Genomic DNA, 27,276 nt, shown 5'->3' on the forward strand with positions numbered 1-27,276 from the left:
AAAGAAAAAAGAAATAAAACGCCATTTGTTATCCTGTCAAAAAATATTCCCTAAAAATGCAGAGTGGGTCTTACACCCAGTCAACAGGGTCATACTTCTCCAAGATTTTAATTTTTTGAGACTCTGAAATTGGGAAAAAAGTTGAATGTCTTGAAATAGTTCTCTCTGGAATAAAGTCATGTGATCTGCTCTCGCTGTCTATGTGTGGCAGGGTGTCCCCAAGCAATCCCACAAGGCTGTGGATTTACATCCAGCAGATAACCTCACACACAGTACAAATGTCACGTATTTCATTCTTCTGGATTAGGAAAAGCCAGCTTACAGGAAGGGAGAGAATTTGCTAGCAGGCATCAAGCAGGAACATGCGTTTTGTCCACATTTCTAATCCTAGTGCTGCTATAGATGCATTAAGCAGGGCAACATTTACTTCTGAAACACTCATAAAGAAGGAATGGAGACTAAATACCAGCATGGCACATTATTGCCAGGTAGAAGACATGAATTTAAGGCTAAGGCACACAGGTGACACATAAAACAATAGCATCTCCTCTGCACAGATCTCGATCACATTCCACCAGGGAAGACAGACCAAATTCCTGATCAATGTGTCCAGGGGATGTTGCTGTGGATGGGGGACTAAGTGCTGTGATGTGCTTCTGCTCTCACTGCATTGCATGAGCAACCTGCACATCCCTCTCTGCCTCCTTGTCCTCTTCTGCAAGCTGTGTAATGTATGTTGGAGGACCACTCGGCCACCCAAGTGTCCCAGGTGGAATAATCCACGTGTCTAGGACCATGATATATGAATAACCCACCAAATGCCTGATTGAGCAGATGGCTTTCTGAGGGGTGCATCTAGGTATGGACATGCTGGCTGCACTCACTGTACTCCCAAGGGACTAGAGAGAAGAAGGATGAGCAGAAGCCCAAAATGACACACTGAACCCCAAAGCCCAGGAAGCTGCTGCTCAAACTGGCTGCCTTCAGCAGCAAAACCTCCCTTTTTCATTTCTCTGAGACCTGTGAAGAGCTGGATCTCAATCTTCACCTCAAAGACTTCACTATATCATCAAACTTTTCCTGGAAAGCAAGTGTTCAGGGCTGAACTCTGACCTGAAAGGGTCTATGAAGCTCCCCTAGGCCTTATCAGCAGCAGGAATTTGCCCAGCGAAGGCTTTTATCTCCTACAGCAACATGAGATGCAGGAGCTCCCGACCCTTCAGCGGGTCCTTACTCACAAGTTGATGGTGCCTGTGGTGAGAGCGGTGACAACCCAGCGTAGGTCCAGTGTTTTGAAGGGGATCAAGATCATGCTCACATTTTCTGCCAGCTCTTTGTAGCTCTCGGGGTAAACGAAGTGGTGAGTGGTCTTGCTCCCGACATCTGATTCATAGCCAGCGGTGGGAGCACGGTTCATTCTGCAGCCCAAAAGTAAGACGTGAGAGAGTGAAGCAGGAAAGGAATTAGGTAGGCACAAACACATGTGAGTCTTCCCCAGATCTTTTGCTTAAGGTGACAGGAAAATGCTGCTATGTCTGAGGAGATTGCTCTATGCAGGCTCTTCAGACAGCCTGGACAGGGTGCAGGGGTCCTTAAGTAGGCTGAAATAACCATCACCCATACGGATAAATTAACACTAAATGAAAGCTGAGATAGCGTGGGATTCCTTGGACTGAATGGGAATATCTACCAAGCAGGTGCATCTCTGAGCACATCCCTGTGTTCCCTTTATAGTCAATGGAGAGCTGGTCAAAAGAGTGGTGGGTCCTTGAGGACACATCTCCCTTCATCCTAATGCTGCAGCCTCCAGTAGGTAAGAAAAACATTGCTCTGAAGTCCATCAGCTTGACTTCTTGCAGTTTCATTCTCCCCTGTGTGTACAAGTATATTTGGACATTGCGGATCAAGGTAACAAACCATGTTATGCGTGATGAGAAGCAGCAAATATTTCGTACGGTCCTCCCATGAAAAGTCACCAAAGCCACAGAGACAAATCCAGGACCTGCTGCTGACACTTACTCAAACCTTACTTTGAAGTATGTCCTCCAACTTCGGTACGCCTGCTTAGGGTGACTGCACGCATGCATAGTGTGCTTTAGGTAACCCTGGGGTCAGTGCATGAAGAGCTGCCCAGGGCCCACCAGGGCTCGGTCAAAATATATTGGCCAAACAGGGCTACCTTCTGTTGGGCATACCGGGGAGCAGGGTGGGGGTTTTTGAACTCAGGACTGCAGAAATGCCTCTGCACTTGTGTTCACTTCTGAAAGCAGATCTGGGGACACATCAGCAGCTCCTTCCCTGGTGCATTAGCTCCCTGCTGGGAGAGATTTGCATGTTTCTGTGGTACAGTGTATTGCAGGTTAGAGATCTACAAAGTGGCTCTGGCTGACCTTGCATGAATCCATGATGCTGTGCAACACCATGGAGAAACCCCCAAGCAGGCTCTAGGCAGAATGAGGTTTCTCTGCAGCCCAATGGAGTCTTCTGCAGACACATTAGCTCAGCTTCTGGCAGCAGCGCAAGGGAGGACAAGAAAGGATGTAGCTGACAAGGTGATGAGGAGCATCATACATTGCCAGACAACTTGCTGCCCTGGTCACTGATAATGGGGTGAGATAAAATCTGTTTATCAAGTCTATGCCAGGCTGTGGTATTGCAGTGCTCCCCCAGGTGAATTAATTAAGTTGCTTCTAACTCCCTCAAAGGGAGTTATTAGTGTCAGTAGAACAGTTGTTACTCACAAGCCTGGTGGACTTGTTACTGAGTTATCCTCTTCCCTGCCAGTGACCCACGCTGTACTGTGTAGAAATACTAGTAAAGCTAGTAGAAATACTAGAAACTTGCTATGTTTTATTTTGAGATGAGTCAGTCTAAGGTATAAACTATGGGTTTTTCTTTCCTTCAGGATAAAGCCAAGGATGGTATCTTAGTTATCTTACTCACAACCTGCCGCCAGGTCTATGTACCTTCCCCACAATCCACGGTAGGGCTGGCTGCATGACATGGCAGAAGGCAGAGTTCACACCCAGTCTCAGCAGGAAGGACTGAGCAGAAATTTCCTTCTGTCATGAAAGTAGACAGTTAAACAAATGAAAGTGGGCTGAAACATGGTATTTAGAAGAAATGGCTGTATTGCCAGAGCATGTGGAAGTGAATATTAGGTCACCAGAGATTTTGTTTGTTGGATTAATGCACAGAGGGGTCACCTTCTGTGCACAAATTTCCACAGTGAATCCTAAAACCTTGTGCCACCCCTTCAAATCTGGCTTGATATTGCTAAAATATAAATCCAAGAATGGAAGGTGGAGTTCCAAGTCAGAGAGAGATTTTCCCTTGCCAGGGATGCGCAGCTATGGGAAGGGCAAGGTCTCAGAGCAGAAGCACACGTCTGAGTGCGTTACTCTTCAGTTAGTACTCCATAAAATAGCTTGTGAGTCTAGCAAAGCCTTTTCTGCATGAATCTGGAAACATAAGCCAGGCAAGATAATAAAGTCCACTCGGCAATGGGGCTATCTCCATAGTGAGGGGCACGGAGTTAAGCGTGAATGCACCTCAGCTGCCTCACATATGCAACTTGCAGGACTAACGTCAAGGGCTCTTCCCTTTCCTTCATGGGTCTGAAGACCAAGCTGGCTGCCTCTGCCTTTGGGGAGGTACTTTTGGAAGAAAGCAAGGCACACAGCTGAAGGAAGCAACTCCTGAAGTGATTCATCATGAGCATTTAGATGCCATCTGAAGACTCTACAGCATGTCCAACCCACATAGGAAGCCAAGTGGCCTAAGGTGACTTAACACCTTCAGATAGCGTTGATCGTCTGATTCACTCTTGACTTCAGTGCACAGCTTCCTACTAAAGGTTATGTTAATTCTGAGAGTATAATCCCACACGTGGCGTTTTCAAAAGCAAACCCTCCCTTCCAGGCTGCCTGACCTGCACTGAGTTGCTCCCCAGATTATGCTGTACTGGCGCCTGCGGTGTGAAAGCTGGACAATGCATTGGAGATGAATTTAGTCAGCCCAGGTATCTTGGCTGCCCTCTGGGTGATTAGCTAGTTCCTGATTGCGTTTCAGTGGGACAAAAGAGCCAGCCTTCATTGTCTTGAAAGGAAGAGGTAATGGGACCCTTAACAAAGTAGTTGTAGCCCACCAATTGCATCCTGTCTATTGCAAAGTGACTTTGGCTTTCCCATCCTACCATTGCTTAAGAATGAACCAGTGCCATAACGTAAAATCTGATACAGTCAATTAAGTAAAAGAACACTTGTAGTACTAGCTGCAGAAATAACTTTTACTCGAAACCGCAGGTTTTTTCAGGTATATTTTTTAACACAGGCAAGTATGGATAGTGCAAAACAAGCTATGGTATCAAAACCTATTAATGCTTTTTTCCAAGCTAAAACATAAGTTCGTATCTCCAACACACATAGCTTGCAGCCCTAGCACTTAGATTTGAACTAAGTACCAGATTTCACAAGATAGCCCCTGCAATCTTGTTTGCTTACTTGTCCCCAGTAATACCAGTGAATCTCAAACAACAGAGACATCTGGAGCCAAGGTGATGGCTACTCACCTGAGCACAAAGTCATGGGAATCAATATCTTGGCCATACTGAGATTGCAGAAGGTTGCCAGAGTTGCCCACGACAGCACATCGTCTGCATGTGTAAGTGCCTTGCTCCTGCAGTGGATCCCCATCCCCCGGAATGATCTCAAACAATTCCTTGAGCGTTTCATTAATATTCTTCGGAGTTTTCTCTCCTTGCAATTTCTGTTAGGGAGAGTAATCACGCCAAGTTACCAATATAGTTAGATTTTCCATGAGTAAGATGTAGCTTCAAATGTCTTCTCAAAAACCATTCTTGCATCTACCTGCAGACACTGTCTCCTGCAGTATGTGTTACACATTGGGAGCAGAAATGTGAACTTAAAAAAAAAAGTGGAAAATCTCTTCCCATTAATTTTCTTAATTTGGTTCCTCTCCTTCTCCTTGGATTCCCACACCCCTCCAGTCTCTCTCTAGCCATGATGGAACAGATCATGAGTTTTCCCCAAGGCTGACCTTAGCAGAATAAATATTCCTCTGGTGTCTATAAACCTAATCCCACCGTGGGCCAGACATCATAGATTCATAGAATGGTTTGGGTTGGAAGGGACCTTAAAGAACACCTAGTTCCCACCCCCCTGCCATGGGCAGGGCCCCCTCCCCCCAGCCCAGGCTGCTCCCAGCCCCGTCCAGCCTGGCCTTGAGCACTGCCAGGGATGGGGCACCCACAGCTGCTCTGGGCAGCCTGGGCCAGTGCCTCACCAGCCTCATGGTAAGTATCTACTGTTAGAACATGCATAACATTTATTTTAACCCTCCTAGGAAGGAGAGAAGAGTCTCAGGGAACCTGATGGAGCACAGAAGTGGCTGACATCCTTTCCACAAATTTTTGCATATGCCAGAAGTGGGAGATCTTATTGCTGCAGTTTTGGACTGTGGAAGAATCAGCTTCTACAGCAATAGGAAAATACAGTAAAGTAGAATTAGCCCTGAGGGTTGGATCATCTAAAAAAGTCTCCAGGATGAAGAAAACCACCCGGACCTTGGTCATTGTGTCTGTTGCCATGGAGGGAAACTCTTTTGTAGCAACTCTGTGGTGCATGGTGGAAACAATGGCTGGAATTGGGAAGGTACAAGCAAGGTGCAGGGCAGGTGACAGTCAGACACTCCCTTTCTGGAACTCTTGTCTCTGAGGGCTACTAAAGAGGCTGGGAGTGTTGGCAGGCTCACAAAAACCATTGCCCACCCTTGTGGTGCCACTGGCTTGCAAGCTCACAAAGGGAGAATGTCTCCTAAAATCTGCCAAAAGGCTCTGCCCTTGTTCTGCCAGCCCAGGGCAAGGGAAGACAGGGAGGGAGAGAGGAGAAACACGTTTCACACCACTCCCAGCAATGCCCTGGGGTAATTTGACTTTAGTTTCTGGTGCATTCCCCTTGACTGCACCAGGACCTGTTAATCCTTCTCTCTCTCTGTCACACACATACACAAACAGATGTATCACCGTAATTTTTGTTTAAATTTCATGCTGTCTCTTTGCAGAACTATGTAAAGCAACCTTATTTGAACTAAACTGAACAGGTCTGTCGAGCTCAGAGCGACAACATTGGGGCCAAGAACTTGAAACAGAGCAGACAAAGAAATGTTGCATACATAGACTTGATCTGCCTGCTAATCGTTGCTAGCCTATACACTTATAGATGGACTGCACAAGGTGATCAGGATGCCAGGTGATTAGGATGCCCAGACAAGCACTGTCATTATTACCACGTATGTCAGTATTCAGTGGATGGCTCAATTACTTAAGTGAAAAAGGTTTTCTTCTAAATTTGCATGTGATGCTACAAACACATGTTCACATATCTAAATTCTCATGTATTCTTTATGAATCCAACCTATATATATGATCTCTTTCTGTAAAGGTGAGCTGACTTTAACTGTCTTTAAGAAATGAAAGGGAAAACCACCAAACATGCAGCAAAACATATTTAAGAACATTTATTCTGGTGGAAAAAAGCAAAGCCCCAATTCTTGAACTGATTTTGCCTGAGAAAATTCAGATGAAGAAGGATATTTTCAGAAAAATTCTAAGTACCTTAGCCCCCTTTAGAGTTAAATTGCCTTTTCAGCCAGAATGATAGCATCAGGAAAGGAAAGGACCTGGAGTGCCGACTTCTGTTTGATGCATTAAAATGGTAAGAAACATTATTGTGGATAGGCACCTCCGTTTACGCAGGCAGGGATCTGCCTTTTCCTTCTGTTACGCTGCTGTTCCTCTAGAGTAACTACTGCAACAAGGCCAAAACATGGGCACCAGCACCAGCCTGAAGGCAGGACACCATCACGCTGCGATCCCTCGGCTGTACGAAACTTCCGCAGCAGTTAGAGAACCCCTCAGTGACCTCAGATAAGATGATGACCTTAGGGGACTGTGTGCTGAACATCCATACATTAAGACATCTATCCTTAACTCATTAAAAGTGCTCTTGTTTTATTTTCCTCAGTGATTATCTGATCCAGCCACACTTTTCAGGCCTAATCTTCAACCAGCAGTGGTTAGTCTGACATTTCAGCAAAAGAGAGTAGGCAATGAAGCTGGTTAACTCCAAGGCAGATACAGCTTTTAAAAGTTCAGACTCAATGTGCAGCCAGTTTCTTATTGCACAATGTTTACTTGACTTCTTGAAAAAGACCGTTTTAATAGCGTTGCAATTACAAGCGATTATAGTTCCTTTCCCACACCAAATTTTTGTCCTTTTTTTTGAGTAATGTGTTCGGTTTTGGTTTTTTTGTTTTTGTTGTTTGTTTTGTTGTTTTTTTTTAACGAGCCCAGCAGTCTGGCCTTTCTTATAAATCATCAAAAGCTCTGGGTGAAAGTCTGTCCGTGCTGTGCAAGGCAGAGCCGTAGCAGTACCACGTGGCTCTGCGGGGACAGCATCCTCCCTCCAGGTGCTGTAGATGTGTGCCAGCGATATCTGTATGGAAATAGCTGCTAGAAGTGGGCTTAAATACACTAAAATACCTGACCTCTGTGTCCTGAGTGAAGTGGCTGCTTTTATCAGAAGTCTGTGCAAGCAACAGCTATCTCTAAAGATGCAGTTTAACCTCTTCGCCAAACCCCAAAAGAATCCTAACCCACCTTGTGTCTACATCCAAAATATCACTAGATTGCTTAACACTCCAGCTCCTTTCCATAAAATATTTGGCTGGCACTTGAGAGTCATATTTTCACCGGAGGTTGTTAAAACCTGTAATTGGGAGTCCAGATTGAGAAGTTTCCTACCCATCTTCACAGGGAAGACCAACTACCCTGTTCCTCTAGCCTTAGAAACGCCCCACTTCACATATATAAGCTTGCTAGCTGGTTTTGCATCTCTTATTTAAAAAAAGGCAAGGAAAAATACCCCACCAAACCTCAAAGTTTATGCACACCCTTTCTTTACCCATGAATGACTTTCTTGGAGTCTGTTGCTGCTTCCTTCATCACTCTGTGCATACCTCCATTCTTTGCTGCTTCTGTACACTTCTTGGAAGGCTTCCCTGGGCTCTCTGGTACCATCACATTGTCAACGATGACCAAGAAGCGATACCCAAAATTTAGCTAAGGGGATGCAAACGGAGGATGTGAATTCAGCCAAGGCTGCTCAAGGCTAGTAGCTTGGAGCGGTGAGGACACAGCTACAACCAGGAGAGCCTCAAAGGAAAGCTGTCCTGATGCCTGTGCATCCTGCATCCATGGCAGTGTCTTAAATACACCTTCAAAATCCCAACTTATTAGCAGGTAGAAAATATTCTGCTTAACCTGTAATCATTGGTGTGATGTGGATGCAGATGGAGCACGGATGGAAATAGTGTAGAAAGGCAGGTATAGCTGTGGGTCTGGCAGCAGCCAACATTGCTGGGGCAACCCTGCGAGCACACAGACAGGCAGCCTGGGGAAGCTGGTGTAGCCATACTGGTTTTGTGGGTTTTCTAATTTTTTTTTAACTGTTTTTAAAAGATAAAGAGGGAATAAAGCCCCATGAGAATCTCTTTTGCACAGCTAATTGTCTCGCTGCAGCAGTTCGGAGGCATTAATACTCACACAGTGCTTCCCAGCTATAAGACATTGTACAGAGATTAATCCTAGCAACACTCTGGTGGGGCAAATCCAGGTAATCTTCATTTTGCAGGCTGAAGGAGAGGTTAAAAGGAAATCATCAATTTAAAAAATGCCTCCTCAGTCTGGAAAATATGGCATTATTATTGTTATATTTAATGTCCTGCAATTACTACGCTTCAAAGGGAATAAGGGGAAGAATATAGGGGCTTTCAAGAGTTTGGGCTTTGTTTAGCGATTTGTGTCTGTCAAAAAATTTGCATTCACAAATATGAATGTAGTGTGCCTATATTATGTAAAAAACCACAATAATAGGTGTATGCCAAATTGTATGATTTCTGACTTCCATGGCTGGTATGGGTCACCTCCATGCTGCTCTAAGGAGCAAAGACCCTGCTCCACCAGCTCTGTGTGCATTTGCTTCTGGCTGCAGGATGCTTGCAGCTTGGCAGAGCACATTGCAGTGCTTAGAGGGACCCATGATCTTGGACCACCTTCAGATCCATCTGTCCTCACTGTTGGAGACCCTGGAGCTGCAGCCCAGCTGGACGTAGACAGGGGCTGCCAGGGGGATGAAGCAGCCCAGGGTCAAGTTCTCCCAGTGTGTCCAAGGCTGATCTAAATGTCATGCTTGCACCCAAGCAGTAGAACACCAGGTGGGACTGGGCATGTAGCAGGCAGTGGGACTGGGGACTGGGACCTGGACTGAGTCTAGTACCAACTTCTGCATCTATCTGGTAGCTACACGCTACCTTCAGTGAGCTCAGCCCTTCGTATTGCTTTCAAAGCATCACAGGCAGCATCCCAGTTATAAAAAAAATATTTCTGATGATCAAAGTATTTGGGCATATTTTCTACAAAGAGCATTCAAAATGCATGACTCGGGTGCCAAGTAGCTCTGCTGCTGTCTTAAAAATAAGTGCAGCTTCCACAGCTTCCTTAGTGCATGTGTTGGGGATGCCCTTTTGTGCGCTGTCTGGTTAACAAATCTTTCAGCCACATATTACATTTTTTCCTACAAACATAACAGCTAAAAGCTAACATTTTTGTTTAGATAGGCTAATCACATGGCCCCAAGAGCTGAGCTTTCTTCCAAAAAAGAAAAAGAAAGCAAACCCCTCAACACCATCATAAGACTCAAGATAAAAATTGTTCTAATGTGGTAGTTTATGAACAATGTGCTACAGATAAGTTTGCCTGGGAACTCTGAGCCTGATGTTACTTATCACAGCTTTAGTCCATCAACCTCAACAACCTTAATTTAGATCTAGAATAGCAGCTTCTGATCTCATATTTTTAATACTTTCTGACCACCAAAAACAATACTACCCCACCCTGCCCCCCCCCCCGAGAATAAACCAAGAAAACTATAAATAAATACTATGCTGTGTTACAGCATAGAATTCTTGCTCTGTTTCCTTATAGATAAGTTACTAAATTTAGTGGAAATGCCCACAGCATTTGAGTCATGGAACAACAATGAAAAACTTGCAGGTGAGCCAGCTGATGGAGGTGGGAAAGAAAATATAAACAGAAGGAAATGCATCATGTAACATAAGGTCCCAAGTTCCAAAACACTAAGACTCTTCACAGCCCCTGAGTGCAAGATGTGGGAAGGCAGATGAACAGACAGAGACAGGGAGAGTAGAAGAGAGGGAGGGAGGAGGAAAGGAAGAAATTTCTAACGAGCTGGTTACAGTACAGTCTGGAGTATTGTCAATGCCCACATCACCTCTGAGAGAGGAGGACTCCAACTTCCAGTCACAAAATGCACCAAGCAGTTGCAGGGGTGTACCCAGGAGCATAATTCAGGCCATTCTTTGTTACCCAACTAAAGTAACCAAGGGACAGTCTATCAGCTGGGTAGATTTAAGCAAATGAAAAGCAAATTAACAGCCCTGACAACAGCCCCCTTGTTTCTGTGAACACAGAAACAGCCACGTAGATGTTCAGGTGCCTCCTCCAGAAGCAGCCCTGCCTTGTGCAGCAAGATGAGCTGCTGCAGGGACGGTGGCACTGACCTGCTCTTCCCTGCTCTTTCCCACCTGTACAGGTAGTACTGCTAACTCCAGTACAGACACCACGATTTTATTCACAGCAGCCAGGAATATTTCCTTCCAAAAAAGCACATCCTACCAAGCTGGAAGAGCTTAAGCCATATATTCTCCAAATGAACCACAAAGTGACCTGGTAGCCATGTGAAGAGCTGTAAGCAAGCGAAACCACCCCAGCCTTTAGCCCCAAAGATCACTGCATCTCAAATACTGGTCATTAGGCTCTGAAACCAGTCCTTGCTTTCCTAGAAGCGGAGGGATACTAATGCTAAAGGACTATTTGCATGAATAATACTTATTCACATACACAGCAAATACATATACACATATGTACATGACAAATACATGTACACATATACAGAGTTCATGGGAAGGGAGGGCAGACAGCCTGGTAGGCAGACAGTTTTCTGGCAAGGGCTCTGCCTGCGTTTAGTCTAAGCCCATCACATGGGTCTCCCCGTGACACGAAAATCAGCCTCATAATAAATAGCTCCAGTGCAGCCACCATCGTATCAGTTACAGCATAACGAAACCACCACGCTTCTGTCAGTTCCTGAGAGAAATGCACAGTCATTTCTCCCCTGAAACAAATTTCAAGTGATCTCATGTCTCCTCATACCTCATCTTTTTAAGTACAAATATAGTAAAAAGTCACAAATTGTTGAGTTGGCAAAGCAAGCTATGGTAAAACATGGCCATGAACCATGCTTTCTTTAAGACTGGCTGAAATCTCAGAACCACTTTGAAGGCGAGCCTAAAAATGAACAGTGAAAAGGCAGTGTGGTCAGGATGCACAGCAATTACACCGACTGCCTCAGAAAGCAACATGTATATAGGAAATAGGTTGCAATGAGGAGCCGAGGCCATGTCACGCTTGGGTTTACCCAAAAGCATCTTTCAGAAGAGTCAGGACACCTTCTCCATCTACCATAGCTTAGGGCAAGTATTTTCAGTAAGTAACTGATTTCCAATACACAGTGCAGTTTTGGAGGACACCAAAATATTTCACATATTCTGGTTGAAGATAACTTCTGGCAGAAAAAAAGAGTATTGAAATCTTAGAAGATTTATTTTTACCATCCCAGAAAAAAACCTGCTTTCATTATATGTTCTGAAGTGGTGTATTCCCTTTGAACTTGACCTGAATTCCAAAAAATGAATGAAAACCTAACAATAGGGTTAGACAGCCCTGAAAATTAATGGACAGCTTTTATTTGGGGAAGGGGGGGGGCCAAGGAGAATCAGAAGTTCAAACTTTTGTACTGAGAGTCTCAAGCTTTTGCTTCCTTTTTATTTATTTTTTTTTTAAGGGAGAATGCATTCAAACCTGATGTTGAAATCAGACTGGGGTCAGAGCACAGAACGCAGTACAGCTTTGCTCAGGGTGATGTGCAAGGCCTTGGGGGCACAGCCCCCTTAGCAGAGGCACGCAGTCCACCCAGCTGTGTCTTGCAGGACTCCTCCTCAGCCTGGGTGCTGCAGGAGCACAGCCCCAGCACCGACGGCAGGATTTAGGATTGATCATCCCACCTTCTCCCCATCACCTTCTTGAGGTGCTGAGTGCTCCTGGTTTCTGTATTCAGAGGCACTCAGGAGGTACTTTACAACCAGCCTTAATGCTCCTGGTGTCCATGAACAACCTCATCCTCTCAACTACTGAGTTCAATTTGGGGTACCCCCCCCTCTGAAAACTGCTGGTTGTTTGATCAGCTCCCTGGTGAAACCTCACCCCAGGGCAAGGGGAACTACAACCTGAGCTTGCTGTCTTCCCTTCTCATGGCTCCAGCAAAGCCCAGCTAGGAAATGTATGGACCAGAAGGAAAAGTGTCTGGGGGCTGCAAAAAAACCCACAAGCAATGGATGGGAAATCTGAGTCACGGTCAAGGGGCAGGTGAAAGGATCCAATGCCTGGAGTCTGTGGGGCACATAGCAAAAAGGAAGGTTTCGCTGTAAGGTGAGGATATAATTTATGCAACAGTTAAAGAACTGGAGTTCAGTGGCATCTCTTTTTCACCAGTAAATGCAACAGCCAGCAGAAGTGATAAATCAGATACAGTCTCATTTCCACAGCACTTGACACCTCCTCCAAAACATAAATGCCCCCACTGTGAAAGTGGGTGCCTGCCAGAGGGGCCTGCCAGGGCACCAGGGAAGGGCTGAAAGCCCCAAATTCAACATCAGAGGTTGTGCTCACAGCAGGACACCAAGTTGCAGGCTGTTGTGCGTTCCAAGAAAGGCACAGGGAGACTATTTTTTCTGAAGAGGGAAAAGCAAGCCACAATGAAACTGCAATTTGACTAGTGTTGCTGCAGCCAGAAGCTGCGCTTTAGCAGCTCGGCTGGACAAACCATGAGCAACTCATTTAATCAATGTCTTGTTTCAACAGAACATAAAAGGGGCTTTGATTACACAAAACATCAGGATACACCTTCCTTCCTATGCTTTCCAAGCAAGGTATCTACTAGCTTTCATGATGCTTGGATAGGGCTCATTGGACCACCCTGCTTGAGGATACGCGGGGACTGCTCCTCCCCAGTGACCCGCGGCCACCCATGCACTTTACCATTAAACAACATCAGTCACTACAGAGACTGTATTCATACACATGGAATTAATCATTTTCCATTGAATCCTGCTAATTATTTACATGTCTTGTGATAGGAAGAGCCCCAGGGGAATTACACACTTCCCAACGAGTTTGCTCTGCTGCGAGTTTGCTCTGCTGCCTTGATGGATGGCAAAAGCCGTTTTTAACCATCTGAAGCAAAACAAGCTGGTTTACAAAGTCTAATATTTTGAAGAGAAGGGAGAAAAAGGCAACATTCACATGTCCAAATCCTGGATTCACTGCCTAACTCTGCCAGGGACTTTTCTGGCTTGGAGCAAGTGAACGTGCACCCGAAGTGCCTGCAAGCTAAACAGCAGCACAAACACCCGCTTTCTTCCACCTCTGCCTGCTCTGTCAACTGAGATGGCAAGTGCTTTTGGCAGGAACTGTCTCTCGCTATCTGCTTGGCATGACTCGAAGCCTGACACTGCAACCCTCGCACGAATGCTGGGCCGTATCCACACATCCCACTTACCAGCCACCACCTGTAGCTGTCTTCTGGGATCAAGGCATTTTGTGAGGTCAGGAAAGGTTGCATAGTTGAATTAAATCTCTGATCAAACCAGAGGGAGCATCCCAGCTCAGAAACACACGTGTGACAGCTGCATGGTCTCCTGGGGTATTTGAAGAGTTTTTGGACTTGCTCTGAAAACTGCATGATGACATGTCTGAGATCCCAGGTGGTTGTGGTCACCTGGTTTGTGTAGTTCAGCAGAAATGACGTTAGTGTGATGAGCAAAAAGGCAAAGGTAAACATTTTCACGTTCCTCCTCCGTACAACAACCATCTTTCTCACTCGGTTTCTGCCGGTGCAGCTGACCAAGTATGATGTAGGATTCAGTGTAAGGCAAAAAGCGAAGGGTGCTGCAGGTGCCTGCCAGTTACCAACCCGGGCTTAGGCTGAACATACCGACTGCACTACCCCCATCCACAAAGGAATAATCTTCATTTCCCCCAAATGGGCTTAAAAAAAGCAAAGCTGGGTATTTCACCTTCTCACAGTGCTTCCAAAGTCTCTTCCAGCTCTTTGTGACCTGCTGCTAACTTCTCCCAATGGGGGTTCAACGAAGACAGACCTTTGTCCTTCCACGTACTAGATGATTTACAGGGGAGCAATATCAGCTTTGAAATGTAGGTTTTCTGTGTGTAAATTAAAGTAAGCAAACTGTAGAAAGAAGAGGGGAGTGCTGGTTTTTTTTTTTTCTTGGAAGTTAGTTCTCGAAGGATCAGATCATCCAGGGGTGTACATTCCAGCAAAGAGATATGCTTTGATGTCCATTTAAGCCATGGAGAGCAGTTTGCAACCTGGAGACATACACACACACAAAAAAAGAAAAATTATTGTCAGAAATTTCTTTTGCATTCCTCCCTGCCTCATTTCTCTACTTTTCTCTGCCCATCACGAAACTTCTGACCAGCTCAGAACCCTCGACACATCAGCAACAGCTACAATTTCTGCTGTGGTATTTGCATACTGAGAAGTTTCAGGGTGAAATTTCCAAAAGGGCAGAGCATCAACCTGTGGACATGAGACCCTTTGTCTTGAATCAGCCTCTGTGCTCTGGCATTATTTGAATTACAGTTTGTAGCCATTTGAATGGCAATTACTCACCTCCTTCCCTTAGGATGACCTTGGTAGACACAAGATACACAGTGAAGTATTCATAACTCAGAGCAGCTGAACAAAAAGCAGTCGGCAAAGGAGAGAGGAGCAGGACAGGGAGGAAAAGGAATCAGATCCTTTCTCTTCCTCCCCCCAGCCAGCTTAATTTCTTAAGGATTGGGGCTGGACTCATGATTCAGAAAAAGCCAAGCAAGAACAGCTTACACGTCCTGGGACAAACAGGGGAAATCAAAGTATAAATGACCATTGTTTCACGTGGACCATTGCTATTTTTCCTGCCAAGGAAGGGAGGTGAGGGCAGCCTGTGATCTCCGAGGGTTCCCATGAGACCCCCAGCCAGGCAGAGGCAGGGAGCCGCTTTGCCTCAGTGAGTCAGGGGATACAGAGGGACCCAGAGCTGCTCTCCGTTCCCCTCCTGGTGTCCCCTGCTTGGCAGCAGTGATTTAAACGAGTTTTTAAAAGTCAAAAAAATTGATCCCTTCCTCCCACAATGCTGTTGTTTTGTGGGAAGAAAAACATGTGTGGGTTTTAAAATTTTGGATATTTGCAAAGTGCCCCAAAAGTGCCATAGGTTAAACACTCTTTTGATTTGAAAAAAAGGGATAAAAAAAGAAAAAAAAAGTCAGAGAAGGAACTGTGTCAGAATATGCGCAATTTACGAATAAGCAAATTTCCAAGAAGAGAAGTCTCATTCACCACTCAGCTACAGGATTCAGGCCAGCAAACATAGAGCAAAACTGCAACTTTTAAATAAATAAACTTTTAAATAAAACTTTAAAGTAAACCCCATAATTTTAACCCATTCTGTGCATCACACTGATGCAGGATCCCCCTCATTTCATCACCCCAACCCAATATTTATTGAGACATGGGGGAAGCGCATCTGCTGGCCACAGCTCTGGGCTGGGAACAGCATCCCCAGCTTTGCTTCTGGCTTTTCTCCGGGGGATCCACAAGGAGCTGCCCGAGGCCAAGCCGCTTTTCCAAGAGGGTTGACATGGTGTCTGGGAGACAGCACAGGCCTGGTTTTTAGAGGCGGCACATAAATATTTACCGTGTCCCACAAAACCAAACCCACAGGCCGGAGCTTCAGGCCGTGCTCTTAACCTTTTGCTCTGCTTCAGGTTTCTCATCTGCAGCACGTGAAAGGCAGTGTGTGCCCTTCAGTTAGCTGCTGTTTGCCAAATGCCTCGAGATTTATTTTAAGTCTGGCCCCTACAAATGCATTTACAAGAGCTCAAGGGCTGACAAGTGGGTCAGGCTGGATAACAAAAGGCTTTATTAACCCTAGCTGCTCAGGCATGCCTGCACCAGTCAATTAAACAGCACCAGGGAACAATCCTTCACTACCTTGAATTTTTTAGAGAAAAGTTTTGGGGACTAACTAGAAATCCTTCAAACTGTTCCTGGGTATAATTTAGGAATCACAACCCAAAAGGCAGTGGGGATGCTGCCGCTGTGCCTTGGAGACTTAGAAATGGAGCTTAAGAGTGCAGCCCCCATGCTCGGTCCATCCAGCTGGCTTCTGTGCCAGAGAGTGGCCCCAAGTGCATTTGCTTTACTAGCCTGGATGTAGTTGCTTGTCTAAACAAAACCACAGCCTCTAAGCCCCCCAAAATATGCCAAATCCCACAGGCAGATTGATTGTCCATTTATGGAGTGGATAATTCAAGAGCTGTGATGCTGGTGGGTCGAACCCCTACTGCTGTTAATGCTGGCCCAATTCAGTATTTGTATATACAGATCCTGCTCTTCTGTTATTTTTTTTAAGTGGAGGAGGGACGGGCATTATCCAGCCTTTCTTGGAAAAGCCTATAAAATGGAGTATTGATCATAAAAGAAACAGTTCTGGACTCCAAAACAAACATCCATTTCACCAGGGTTTTTTTCCCTCTACTTTTTTTTGTTTGTTTGTTTTGCTGTTGTTTTGTAACTGAGCTAAGGTTAAACTTATATTTAGAATCTGAAAAAGAAAAACCAAACCAGTGTTTATGGGCTGCACTGTATCCAAACTCCTAATCATCCTGTCTTTTATAGCATGTGATGGTAAGGTAAGAAAGCAGAGGAACTCCCAAGGCCCTTTTCCAGTGTGAAAGTAAACACTGGCTACCCTATTTTAATTCTCGCTCCTTATAGTTTCCTATGAATGCTCATGTTTCCTATGGATACTCGGGGGGGGGGGGGGGGGGGCGGCGGCGACAAACAAACAAACCAACCAACCAACCAACCCACCAACCCATGGCAGAAAGGCTCTGGGGACTATAAATGTGATTTAGGGCCTGAGGAAAAGGAAGGCTGAAATGAATGGAAAATGCTTTTGAGTTCACTGTGACTTGGCCCAGGACCATTTTTTCCCTTTCTTAAAACACTTGTGTGCTGGTTTTGGCTGAGATAGAGTTAATTTTCTTCATAGTAGCTGGTAAGGGGCAATATTTCGGATTTATGCTGGAAACAGTGTTGATAACACAGGGATGTTTTCCCTACCACTGAGTAGCTTACGCAGCAGCGAGACCTTCTCTGCTCCTCACCCCACCCTGACAGCAAGCCAGTGTGGGGGCACAAGAAGCTGGGAGGGGACACAGCTGGGACAGGTGACCCCAACTGTCCCAAGGGATATCCCAGACCATATAACATCATGCTCAGCACGTAAAGCTGGGGGGAGAAGAAGGAAGGTGGGGACGTTCAGAGTAAAATGGCATTTGCCTTCCCAAGCAACCATTGCGTGTGATGGAGCCCTGCTTTCCCCGGGATGGCTGAGCACCTGGCCACCTGGGAAGCGGTGAATGAATTCCTTGCTTTGCTTTGCTTGTGTGCATGGCTTTTGCTTTACCTACTAAACTGTCTTTATCTCAAGCCATGAATTTTACTTTCTTTCCCCCCAGTTCTCTCACCCATCCTGATACTGAGGGAGTAAGCAAGCGGCTGTATGGGGCATAGTTGCTGGCTGCGGTTAAAGCATAACACATTAGATCCAACCCAGACATCAGTACTTTCACCCTTCCCAGCATCTTGCACCCCATCTTAGATCGTCCCTGTGTCTCTCTCTGCTCATATACATTCATAAATCTTCACAAAAGGGTTTCCATAGGATTTGCCAAGGTGCCAGGAAGCAGGAAGGGCCGGGGTGATGCTGAAGCAGCAGCTGGTATGGGAACCCACACAGGGCTGCCAACCTCAGCTGTTGGGAATGTTTTACCTCCTGACAATATTTGTGATAGTTAATTTAAGCCATTACAAGTAAGTAGCGTAGTACCAGCCACGGTCCTTATCAACACACCTTGGTGTGACCTTGGTATGAGTACATCCGTGAACAGGCTATTTTGGCCTCAGACACAGAAACAATTTCTGGGGACTTCAGGTACTGGCATTTAAATTCTGTGCCCAGCTCTTGTCCCTGAGAGTTAAACAGAGTTTAAGTACAGCGGGGCTGCGCCTGTGGGCAGCTATCCCAGCTCAGCTCGTGCAAACTGCAGGTTAAGCTACCTTAAGTGATTGGGTGCTTAAGGTCTTATTTGCAGTCTGGATTTCTCCTACTACCTTCCCACCTCCTCCCCCTTCCTACGTATACCCTTGTTCTCATGTAAGACACCCCTGTACACCCTGGGATAACATTTATGTTGCCAACACGCAGTGACATGCAATGCAGGGAAAACGTGAAATGATGTGTCCCAGGCAAGAGCACAGAGGGGCAGGTTCAGAAGAAGGGGCAGGCTCCTCCAAGCTCTCTCCTTGGCATAGCGGTGAGTCTAGTGAGATTAAACGGTCATAAAGGAGAGCAAAGCTTAATCCTTTGTCTACGTTTTACATCATAAAATAAACTGGAATCAATCCATTGCAATTGTTTTTCTTCATTGTCTTCTCACGTTTTAGAAAGAAGGCACATAAAGAGGGGGTTTATTTTTCCTTTGCTTTAATTTTTTTTCCCCAGTGTAGATCTTTTTTTGTATTGTAAACTCACAATCTGAAGAATGTCCCTGGTCCCTTGCCAGTTTGGCAATTAACAGACATGGATAAAATTCTTAACACCTTCAGGAAATTTTTTTTTTACAAATCCACCTACAAATGTAATGTATTCCCAGTGCACTTGTTAGGTTATGTGATAGAAGCTCATCTGCACACCCACAAAGGAGCACAGAGAGACAAAGGTAGGAGGAGATCCCAGATAACACCCTGCCCCCGAAGGCTGCCAGGCCCATCCCATGAACCATCAGCCCATGAAAGGAGCACCAGCCCAGAGGAGCACAGGGGTACAAAGGCAGGTGGGAACCTGAAATAAGGACTCAGAAGAGGGGCCACTGTATCTGCATCCCTCCCAGGGCTGGTCCAGGACAACCTCAGCCCCAGGCATGAAACCCACCCAAGACGAGTCAACACCAGAACACCTTTGGGACTTTGGGACGGAGGGGACTTGCTGCCTGGAGGCATGAGACAAGTTATGGAGTGCAGGGCAAGAGTGTTTGGGGGTTGCACTAGATCCATGTGGTTGGCCTCACAATATTAGCAGAATGCTTCATTTCTTGATTTTCTTTAAAAGATGCATCTTAAACAAAAAGCATGTAGAAAATAATAACGAAAAAACATTGAGAAAAAAATTACTGCACCACTTCTCATCATCCCCAAGTTGTAAATGTCCCACTACACTAAGGTAGTGTTTGACCCCTTTTTGGTGCCTACTTTACTTAGCGAAGAAGTACTTAGTGCCAGCACCACATTGAGGAGATCTTTGGTAGCTCATGTTAGATGCTGATGGTTCAGGATCCAGCTTTTGCCTTCTGGTCTGTAACTGACATTAAAACCCTGGTGTGAAACACACTTCTCTAGTTTGAAGTTGCCAGCATTTTCCAGACACAGCATGTCAGGCAGAACAGCACAAAGGTAACAGGGAACAGCATCCCTGTACAGAGGTATTTCCAGCTTCCCCTTCATTGCTTGAACAGTTCAAAGCTCCCAAAGTCCTTTAGACTCAAAACCTACACACCTGCCCCAACAGAAGCTGGGAAAGGACAATGTGACCTGCTGCAGCTCTCTTATAACTGATGGTGGCCATCATACAACTCTTCTATGACCCACAGTATTTTCCAGCTGGAAACTACATTTCAAGGAGTAGTGATTTGCTGCAATTCAACTTCAAGAGACTGCTGTGCTAGAAAGCTCTCGGCAGCAGAACTGCAAGTGCCCATTTTCAGAAGCACAGCTCAGATCCCCGCTCTGTAAAACCTCCAAAGATGAATTTGTTTCCCAGCTAAGCCACTGACAGCTATATTGTTATAACATCTTTTGGCAACACGAACAGTATGTCCTCAAGCATCCTTCCTGCTGTTTTGGGACTTCCTTCCCATCTGCACTCGTCATGAGTAACTACTCGAGCAGCCCTTGGTCTCAAAGCCCTGGCCTGGGAGATGACAGAAGGTTAAATCTTGCTTTACTGTACCCACAAAGGTCCAGAGCAGTCTTGGAAGATGTCATCCTGGGGCAGCAAAAAGCCTGTCCCTGGAAAAATACACATAAAATTCCACCCCAGGTCTGTGCTTAGGCCTGGAGAGGAACAACGGAGGGGACTGTTTCACTCCAAACCACAGGCTTGTCTGCCCCGCCCCGGCTCATCGCTGGCTGCCTTGCATTGCCTGGAGCTGGCTGACATTTAGAAGAAACACTCCATTGGTCTGACCCCTTGCCAGAGACCCCTTGCCAGAGACCCCTTAGCGTGAGGCTTTTGCTGGATGAGATAGACTGTGCAGCCTGGCAGCCTAACAGTTAAACATGGGGCAGAAATGTGAATCTCCCTTAACCAGAGACTGGGAGACCTGTGTCACCAAACATCAAAGGCCAGATGAGGGCTGAAGACATGAGGGGGGCATTGCCTGTGCCCCAGCACAGCCTCTGTGACTTCAGCTCGTTCGTGGTGTGACTTCTCACATGCCGCTAGCAACGTGGCACTGGCAGGCCAAGGTGAGCCCTGTCCTTCTCAGACACCAAAAGCCAATACAGGATGCAATTCTGGAAAAGCATGAGCTGCTGTATGAATTTCCCTTTTCATCCATAAATGATTAAAATCAGCCTGTGCTTTGTTTCTCACAGCTAACTGGCTCCTTTCTGTCCATCATTACACCCTCACAGGGATGACAGAGGTGCTACTGTCCCATGTGCCCACAGCCATGGAAAAGCAGCCAAGTCTCACCTGCCATTTAGTCAGAGAGAAAATGATCTGTAACTCTTCTGCCCCATCCCTGACCATGCTGGAAGGCATAAATCTGTTTGATTGCCACTGTCAAACAGGGTCGCAGCATCGAAGTTGGGTGAGCCAGTTGGTATATAACTCTTGGATTTATTAAAATGTTCACCCCAAGCAACTCCAACTAATCATATCAACAGTGCCTAGAAAACAAATCCATTCAGGACCATTTAAGCCATGAGAAAGAGTAGCAGCTCCTCCATGCTTGTTGAATTTGGAGCCAGCTACCGGGCAGTGTTTCATCCATCACAGTAAATAGAAGAAAAATTGGAGGTGGTTTATGGAGTGTAACTGCATGGCATTTTAGGTGTCAGTGATCTGAAAAGAAATCATTACCTGCTTGTGTCTTATCAGTAAGCAGGTTTGCTGGCAGGCTCAGGCTGGACAGTTAGATAGGAGATCTCCTTGGTACTCTAACACAGCCTGCCCTGCCTACGTGCATAACAGGTCTGCGCAGCCAGGGTAAGCAAACAGCTTTTTGTGCAAGATGTGTATAAGACTAACAGGAAACTTGGGTGGGGAATTTGCATTCTGTTGCCTCAAAATAAATCTTTATCTTGGCAGGCTTTATCAGGCATGTTGCTGAGCGGTCTGGAAATGAAAACTCTCTTGCAATGCTTGAGGAAAGGGCTGGGGGCTCTGGCTCGGAAAGGGAAAGTCTGCCGGTACCTTTGGGTGTGGAGAGCTGCCATCTCTGCATCCTCCCACCAGGGTGAGGACATTTTGTCCTTCACCACCTTCTCCCTTGCATACCGAGTGAATTCCTGCGAGGCGTGTTTTGCCTGTAGAAATTGCAGTGTTAATATCCAGGGTTAATTGTGCTGTCCTCCACAGGCTACAGTTCCTACTCATGTCTTCAAGTCAAGTGGGACATTTTGCTTTGAATGGAGCTGGAAATGCCATGAAAGATGATCTAGCTCCAAAATCTCTGCCTTTGCCTACCCACCATGTCTATGGCAGAAGCCGTCTTAGGAACTGAGCATGGACAACCTCTCCTCTGGGTCTACAGAATGACTTCTCTCCATTCCTGGGGAGCCAGTGCAGCCAGAAATGGGTCTGAAACAAAGTTTGCTCTAACCAGTGAAGCTTGCATCACGCTCTAAATGAAGAACTGCCCAGGAAAAACTGACAACCTGAGCCTAAGTCTTTGCTTTCCTGGTTGATCCCAAAGCTCTCCTGGATGAATCATCCAGATGGAGATCAATGACAAGTGGTGTCCCTCAGGGGTCTGTACTGGGACCAGCACTGTTTAGTATCTTCAAATGGGATCGAATGTACCCTCAGCAAATTTTCAGATGGCACCAAGCTGAGTGGTGAGATCGACATGCCTGAGGGATGGGATGCCTTCCAGAGGGACCTGGACAAGCTTGAGAAGTGGGCCTGTGCAAACCTCATGAGGTTCAACGAGGCCAAGTGCAAGATTCTGGACCTGGGTTGGGGCAACCCCCAGTATCAATACAGTCTGGAGGATGAAGGGATTGAGAGCAGCCCTGCTGAGAAGGACTTGGGGGTGCTGGTTAACGAGAAGCTTGACATGGCCCAACAATGTGCACTGGCAGCCCAGAAAGCCAACTGTGTCCTGGGCTGCACCAAAAGAAGCATGGGCAGCAGGTCAAGGGAGGTGATTCTTCCACCTCTACATTGCTCTTGTGAGACCCCCCCTTGAGTACTGCTTCCAGCTCTGGGGTCCTCAGCACAGGAAAGACATGGACCTGTTGGAGTGAGTCCAGAGGAGGCCATGAAGATGATCAGAGGGATGGAACACTCCCACCATGAGGACAGGCTGAGAGAGTTGGAGTTGTTCAGCGTGGAGAAGAGAAGGCTTCAGGGAGACTTTATTGTGAATTTCAGTACTTAAAGGGGGCTTATAAGAAAGATGAGGACAAACTTTTTAGCAGGGCCTATTGCAATAAGACAAGAGGTAACAGCTTGAGACCAAAAGAGGGTAGATTTAGACTAGGAAGAAATTTGTTATGATAAGGGTGGTGAAACACTGGAATAGGTTGCCTGGAGATATGGTAGACGTCCCATCCCTGGAAACATTCAAGGTCAGGTTGGATGGGGCTCTGCGCAACCTGATCTAGTTGAAGATGCCCTTGCTCATTGAAGGGGGTTGGACTAGATGACCTTTAAAGGTCCCTTCCAACCCAAACTATTCTGTGATTCTCTGAATAAAAAATGCTGATGCTGCAAATTCATTCCAGGATCCCAATCAAATAGACATATTTTTTATAAAAGCTGTGTCCTCTACTGCCATCTCTTCACATAGCACTTGATCTTCAGCCTTGAAGGAGAAGTGATATTGGGTTTGGGGTGAAGGGCAAGGCTGTGGGAAGCCCGGTTCCCTCCCTTGGTGGCACCAGCTAGGCAGGTATGACATTTACCTGGGTACCCCTTATCACTGGGAAACACGTGGATAATTGTGATTGTATATAAACTCATGGTCAATTTATTTCCAAAGGGAGCTGTAATGTAAATAAGTCACTGTTTTTATAATAGCCCTTTGTTACTGCGGTCAGGCTTAATATCATGACAGGTTTGCTGAAAAAGCGCACTGATAATATACCGAAACTAAGCTTAGACTTAACTTTTCCAGGTTAATACAGTGCCAAGGGACTGCTCAGCCACATCTGCAGACCATGAAGCAACCAGCCCTTGCAAACTGGCCCCTCAGTGTCTTCTTCATGGGGTAAACTGGGAGAGGCCAGTGAAAAGGGAAATTAATTCAAACGTAATGGGCAGCTCCGCTGCTGACCTGTTTATGGCCCATTCCTTTGGCTCAACCCCGAGATCACGTATTTTCAGGACAAAACAGGAGCACCAGAATGAGAGCATTTCCAGAAAAAAGCTGTGAACAGTAGTGACCAGGGCTGGGAAGCTGGAGGCTGCCAGGTCTCACCAGCAATGTGCTGTAAACCAACAGTGGAAAAGCAAGCTACTAGTAGTAATGTCTTCCACAGCCCCTCTTTTACTAGAAAGTACTTTTGGAGGATCCCTACCTCTTTGCATACATGCTAATCAAGAGATGGCACCTCTGCTTCCCTGGTGGTAGTTCATTTTCTTTCATATATCTACTTCCTTCCCCACAGACCCAACGATGTTTTAAATAGCAAATATATCGCTACAAGCTGTTAAAAAATATTATTTTCATTCCTCATCCTGTGGTTTGCAAAGCTGGATAGACACACAGGTTTAACCTGCTGGACTATGAGAGCTTTTCTGTGGTGGGCCAATATGCACTGATGGGTTGGGATGGGACTTCTTGTATTGTCTTTATATGTGCTGGCACACCGAGTGCTCAAAGTTGGGGCAATGGAAACAATAATTCTACAGTGAAAATCCTAAACCAAAATTCACTCACTCACTAAAATGTATTCACTCTATCTCTGTGATTTGCTCTGCTTCAAAAAGTTCTTTAAAACATCCGAGCAGACACAACCGGACAAAAATTGCTGTTTCATTCCTATTGACAATCTTTGATGGCAGAGAGTCAATGGTGGACGGAGTGTCCTTGTACGCTCACATCCTTCCCATGCCATTAGGTGATTTGTAGGCTGGGATCAAAGCTCTCCTTGGGAAAATGGAGCTACCAAAGGGATTTCCAGGACACCTACGTGTGTTTGCACCTGGCAGAATCTTTAAATAGTTCACTATAGGACAACCCTAGAGCTGGAGATGGCAAGGAGTTCTTCAAGCAGTTTATATTCCTTTCTTTTCTCTCTCTCTTTTTTTTTTTTCTTATCAGTTTGTCAACATTGAATCTTTCTGTGGATAAAATTATTTTCCATCTTGATTTTCTGTTTCAAGAGACTTTCAAAAAAGATGGATCTTTGACATTTTAAATGAAAAATTCTAGTTTCTCTTTTGCAAAATAACTTCTAGAAAATGTGTAACTTATGGTAATTAAAGGAAAGCAAAACCTTTAGAAGTTCAAAATAATAAAAATAATAAATATAATAAAAATAATAAATGTATTTCCCTCCTGCTAGGAGAAGTGAAAAAAAAAACCCAAAGAAAAAACACCTCTTCTTTTTGGTTTTACTTTTACATTAGACTGTATTTTTTTAAAGTCTTGCTAATTCCCCAGAGGCAGTACAGAGAGCTACTTGTAGGTAATCCAAATACAGAAAGACAAATTAATGATGGCAACAGTAGTAGTAGAAACAAGGGCAAGCTAAAAGCATTGTAGAATCAAATTCTGTACACACGTTAGTTTCAGATTTATAGGATTACAGGTGAGGATATAGGATTATTTCAGATTATTAGATACTCTGAACTAAAGTTGTGTGGCGGGCTGGCCCATGCCGGAGGGCAGGTGCCCCCCTGCCCGCTCTGTCCCTGCCCTCCTCAGCCGGGCAGGGGGCAGAGAATGTAACGACAGGCCCGTGGGTCGGGGTGGGGGCAGGGAGAGATCGCTCCCCAGTGACCGTCACAGGCACAACCCAGGTCTGCCCCGGGGAAAGTCAGAGCGGGCCAGTGAGAAATAAACCCGACCCTCAAAGCACCTTCCGCAGCGCTCCCTTCTCCCCGGGCGCAGCTCGGCTCCTGCCCGTCTCTGGGCTGGGGGGTGGCAGCCCACTGCTCGGGGACTGTCTGGGCATTGGTCAATGGGCGGCGAGCAATTACATTGTGCATCACTTGTTTCGTATATTCTTTTATCTTTATTATCATTTTCCCTTCCTTTGCTGTCCCATTAAAATGTCTTTATCTCAGCCCACAAGTTTCATGTTTTTTCCAGTTCTCGCCACCATCCCACTGGGGAGAAGTAAGCAAGTGGCTGCCTGCTGGGTTAAACCACAGTTCTTGGCCAGTGGTGGGTCCACCTTGGAGCCAGCTGGCATTGGCTCCATTGGACATGAGGGAAGCTTCTGGCAGCTTCTCACAGAAGCCACCCTTGTAGCCCCCCACTACCAAACTGTTGCCACACAAACCCAATACAAGGTGGAACTCGATCACATTGACAGCAAGTGTTTTGCTAGACTGTCCACAAGTATCCAGCTCAAAAATATTCACCGATCTATTTCTTGCTTAAAACTGTAGGGAAATGTGACTATAAATACAGTTGTTTGTGTGTAACAGACTTGAAAGAATTTCAAGTTGTGAGGAACCCTGATTTCTGATATTAAGAGAGTGATTATCACACTGCAGGGACCCTCATGGCATATAATTCTGAATGCAGAGAAAGATGAGATGATAATGTGAATAATGATGGTATTGTCGATAATCCCTAAAATCTAGGAAACATGTTTCTGTGCCCATATGAGCATCTCTGACTATGTTCACTGGGATTCCTGCCCTGAAGCAACACCAAGCAGTTGTTGGCACTGTGGAGTTGTTAACTCATGTTCACACGGATGGGCTTCTTGCTAAACCAACAGCATTGCTCTTACAATCTATGACACCAACTGATATGGCTTTGCGTTAAACAGTTATTCATCAGACAGACTGAATTCACTCTGGAGAAGGTTCAATGACACTGCAGGGATTTTCTCCTTCATTAACCTGGGATTTACGTTTAGTCTTTATGGTGCTACGAAGATGTCAAACTGTCCACAATTAAATTCAGAGGTGTTTTAGCATCAGTGCATAGTTTGGACCTGGCAGTCAGTGCAAGCTATGGCAAGTACAAAATAATACTCTGAGTTTGCCATTTACTGTGCACACTTCTGAGAGTTTGGCAGCCACAGTAAGTTTATAAGGAGTCAATAAATAATACGTTAAAAATATATCACAGATACAAGTAACACATTTGATAATTAATACACTGCATTACAAGCCAGAATTACAAAGCCATTAGGCAGCTACTTTAATTGATTGATCATTTATATGTTAAATGCACTGTGTGCTCTTGCTCCCAGCTCAGGCAACATCCAGCCTCTGTGCATATGGTGACGTTCCTGATACAGCTTTTGCCCTACATCTACAACAGTGCTGACATTCAAGAAAGAAATGAATGATTCAGACTGCCTTTTATGCAGAGGACTGCCACATCTTAGGCTGTCTCTAATACTTGATGGGTAGAAGTAGCTGCCCAGAGCAGGCAATACGGAGCATCTTTGGTGCTCCATCGGTGGAAACTTTGCTTTGGACTATGTGGTAGACTGAGTACAGAAAAACCAC

At 45.6% G+C, this 27,276-nt stretch overlaps 1 protein-coding gene across 1 annotated transcript in view; it reads right to left on the reverse strand.

Annotated features, from left to right (window-relative positions):
• Positions 1-27,276, reverse strand: part of ST3GAL1 (ST3 beta-galactoside alpha-2,3-sialyltransferase 1) — an 80,610-nt gene that overhangs the window by 11,797 nt on the left and 41,537 nt on the right. The window contains exons 2-4 of the mRNA XM_056330573.1: positions 13,776-14,605; positions 4,571-4,767; positions 1,239-1,418 (exon numbers count right to left, since the gene is read on the reverse strand). Coding sequence (XP_056186548.1) covers positions 1,239-1,418; positions 4,571-4,767; positions 13,776-14,087 — 689 coding nt within the window. The 5' untranslated portion in view covers positions 14,088-14,605. The remainder of the gene's footprint in view (positions 1-1,238; positions 1,419-4,570; positions 4,768-13,775; positions 14,606-27,276) is intronic.

The sequence above is a fragment of the Falco biarmicus genome, chromosome 3 (assembly GCF_023638135.1).
Source record: "Falco biarmicus isolate bFalBia1 chromosome 3, bFalBia1.pri, whole genome shotgun sequence".
NCBI lineage: Eukaryota > Metazoa > Chordata > Aves > Falconiformes > Falconidae > Falco > Falco biarmicus.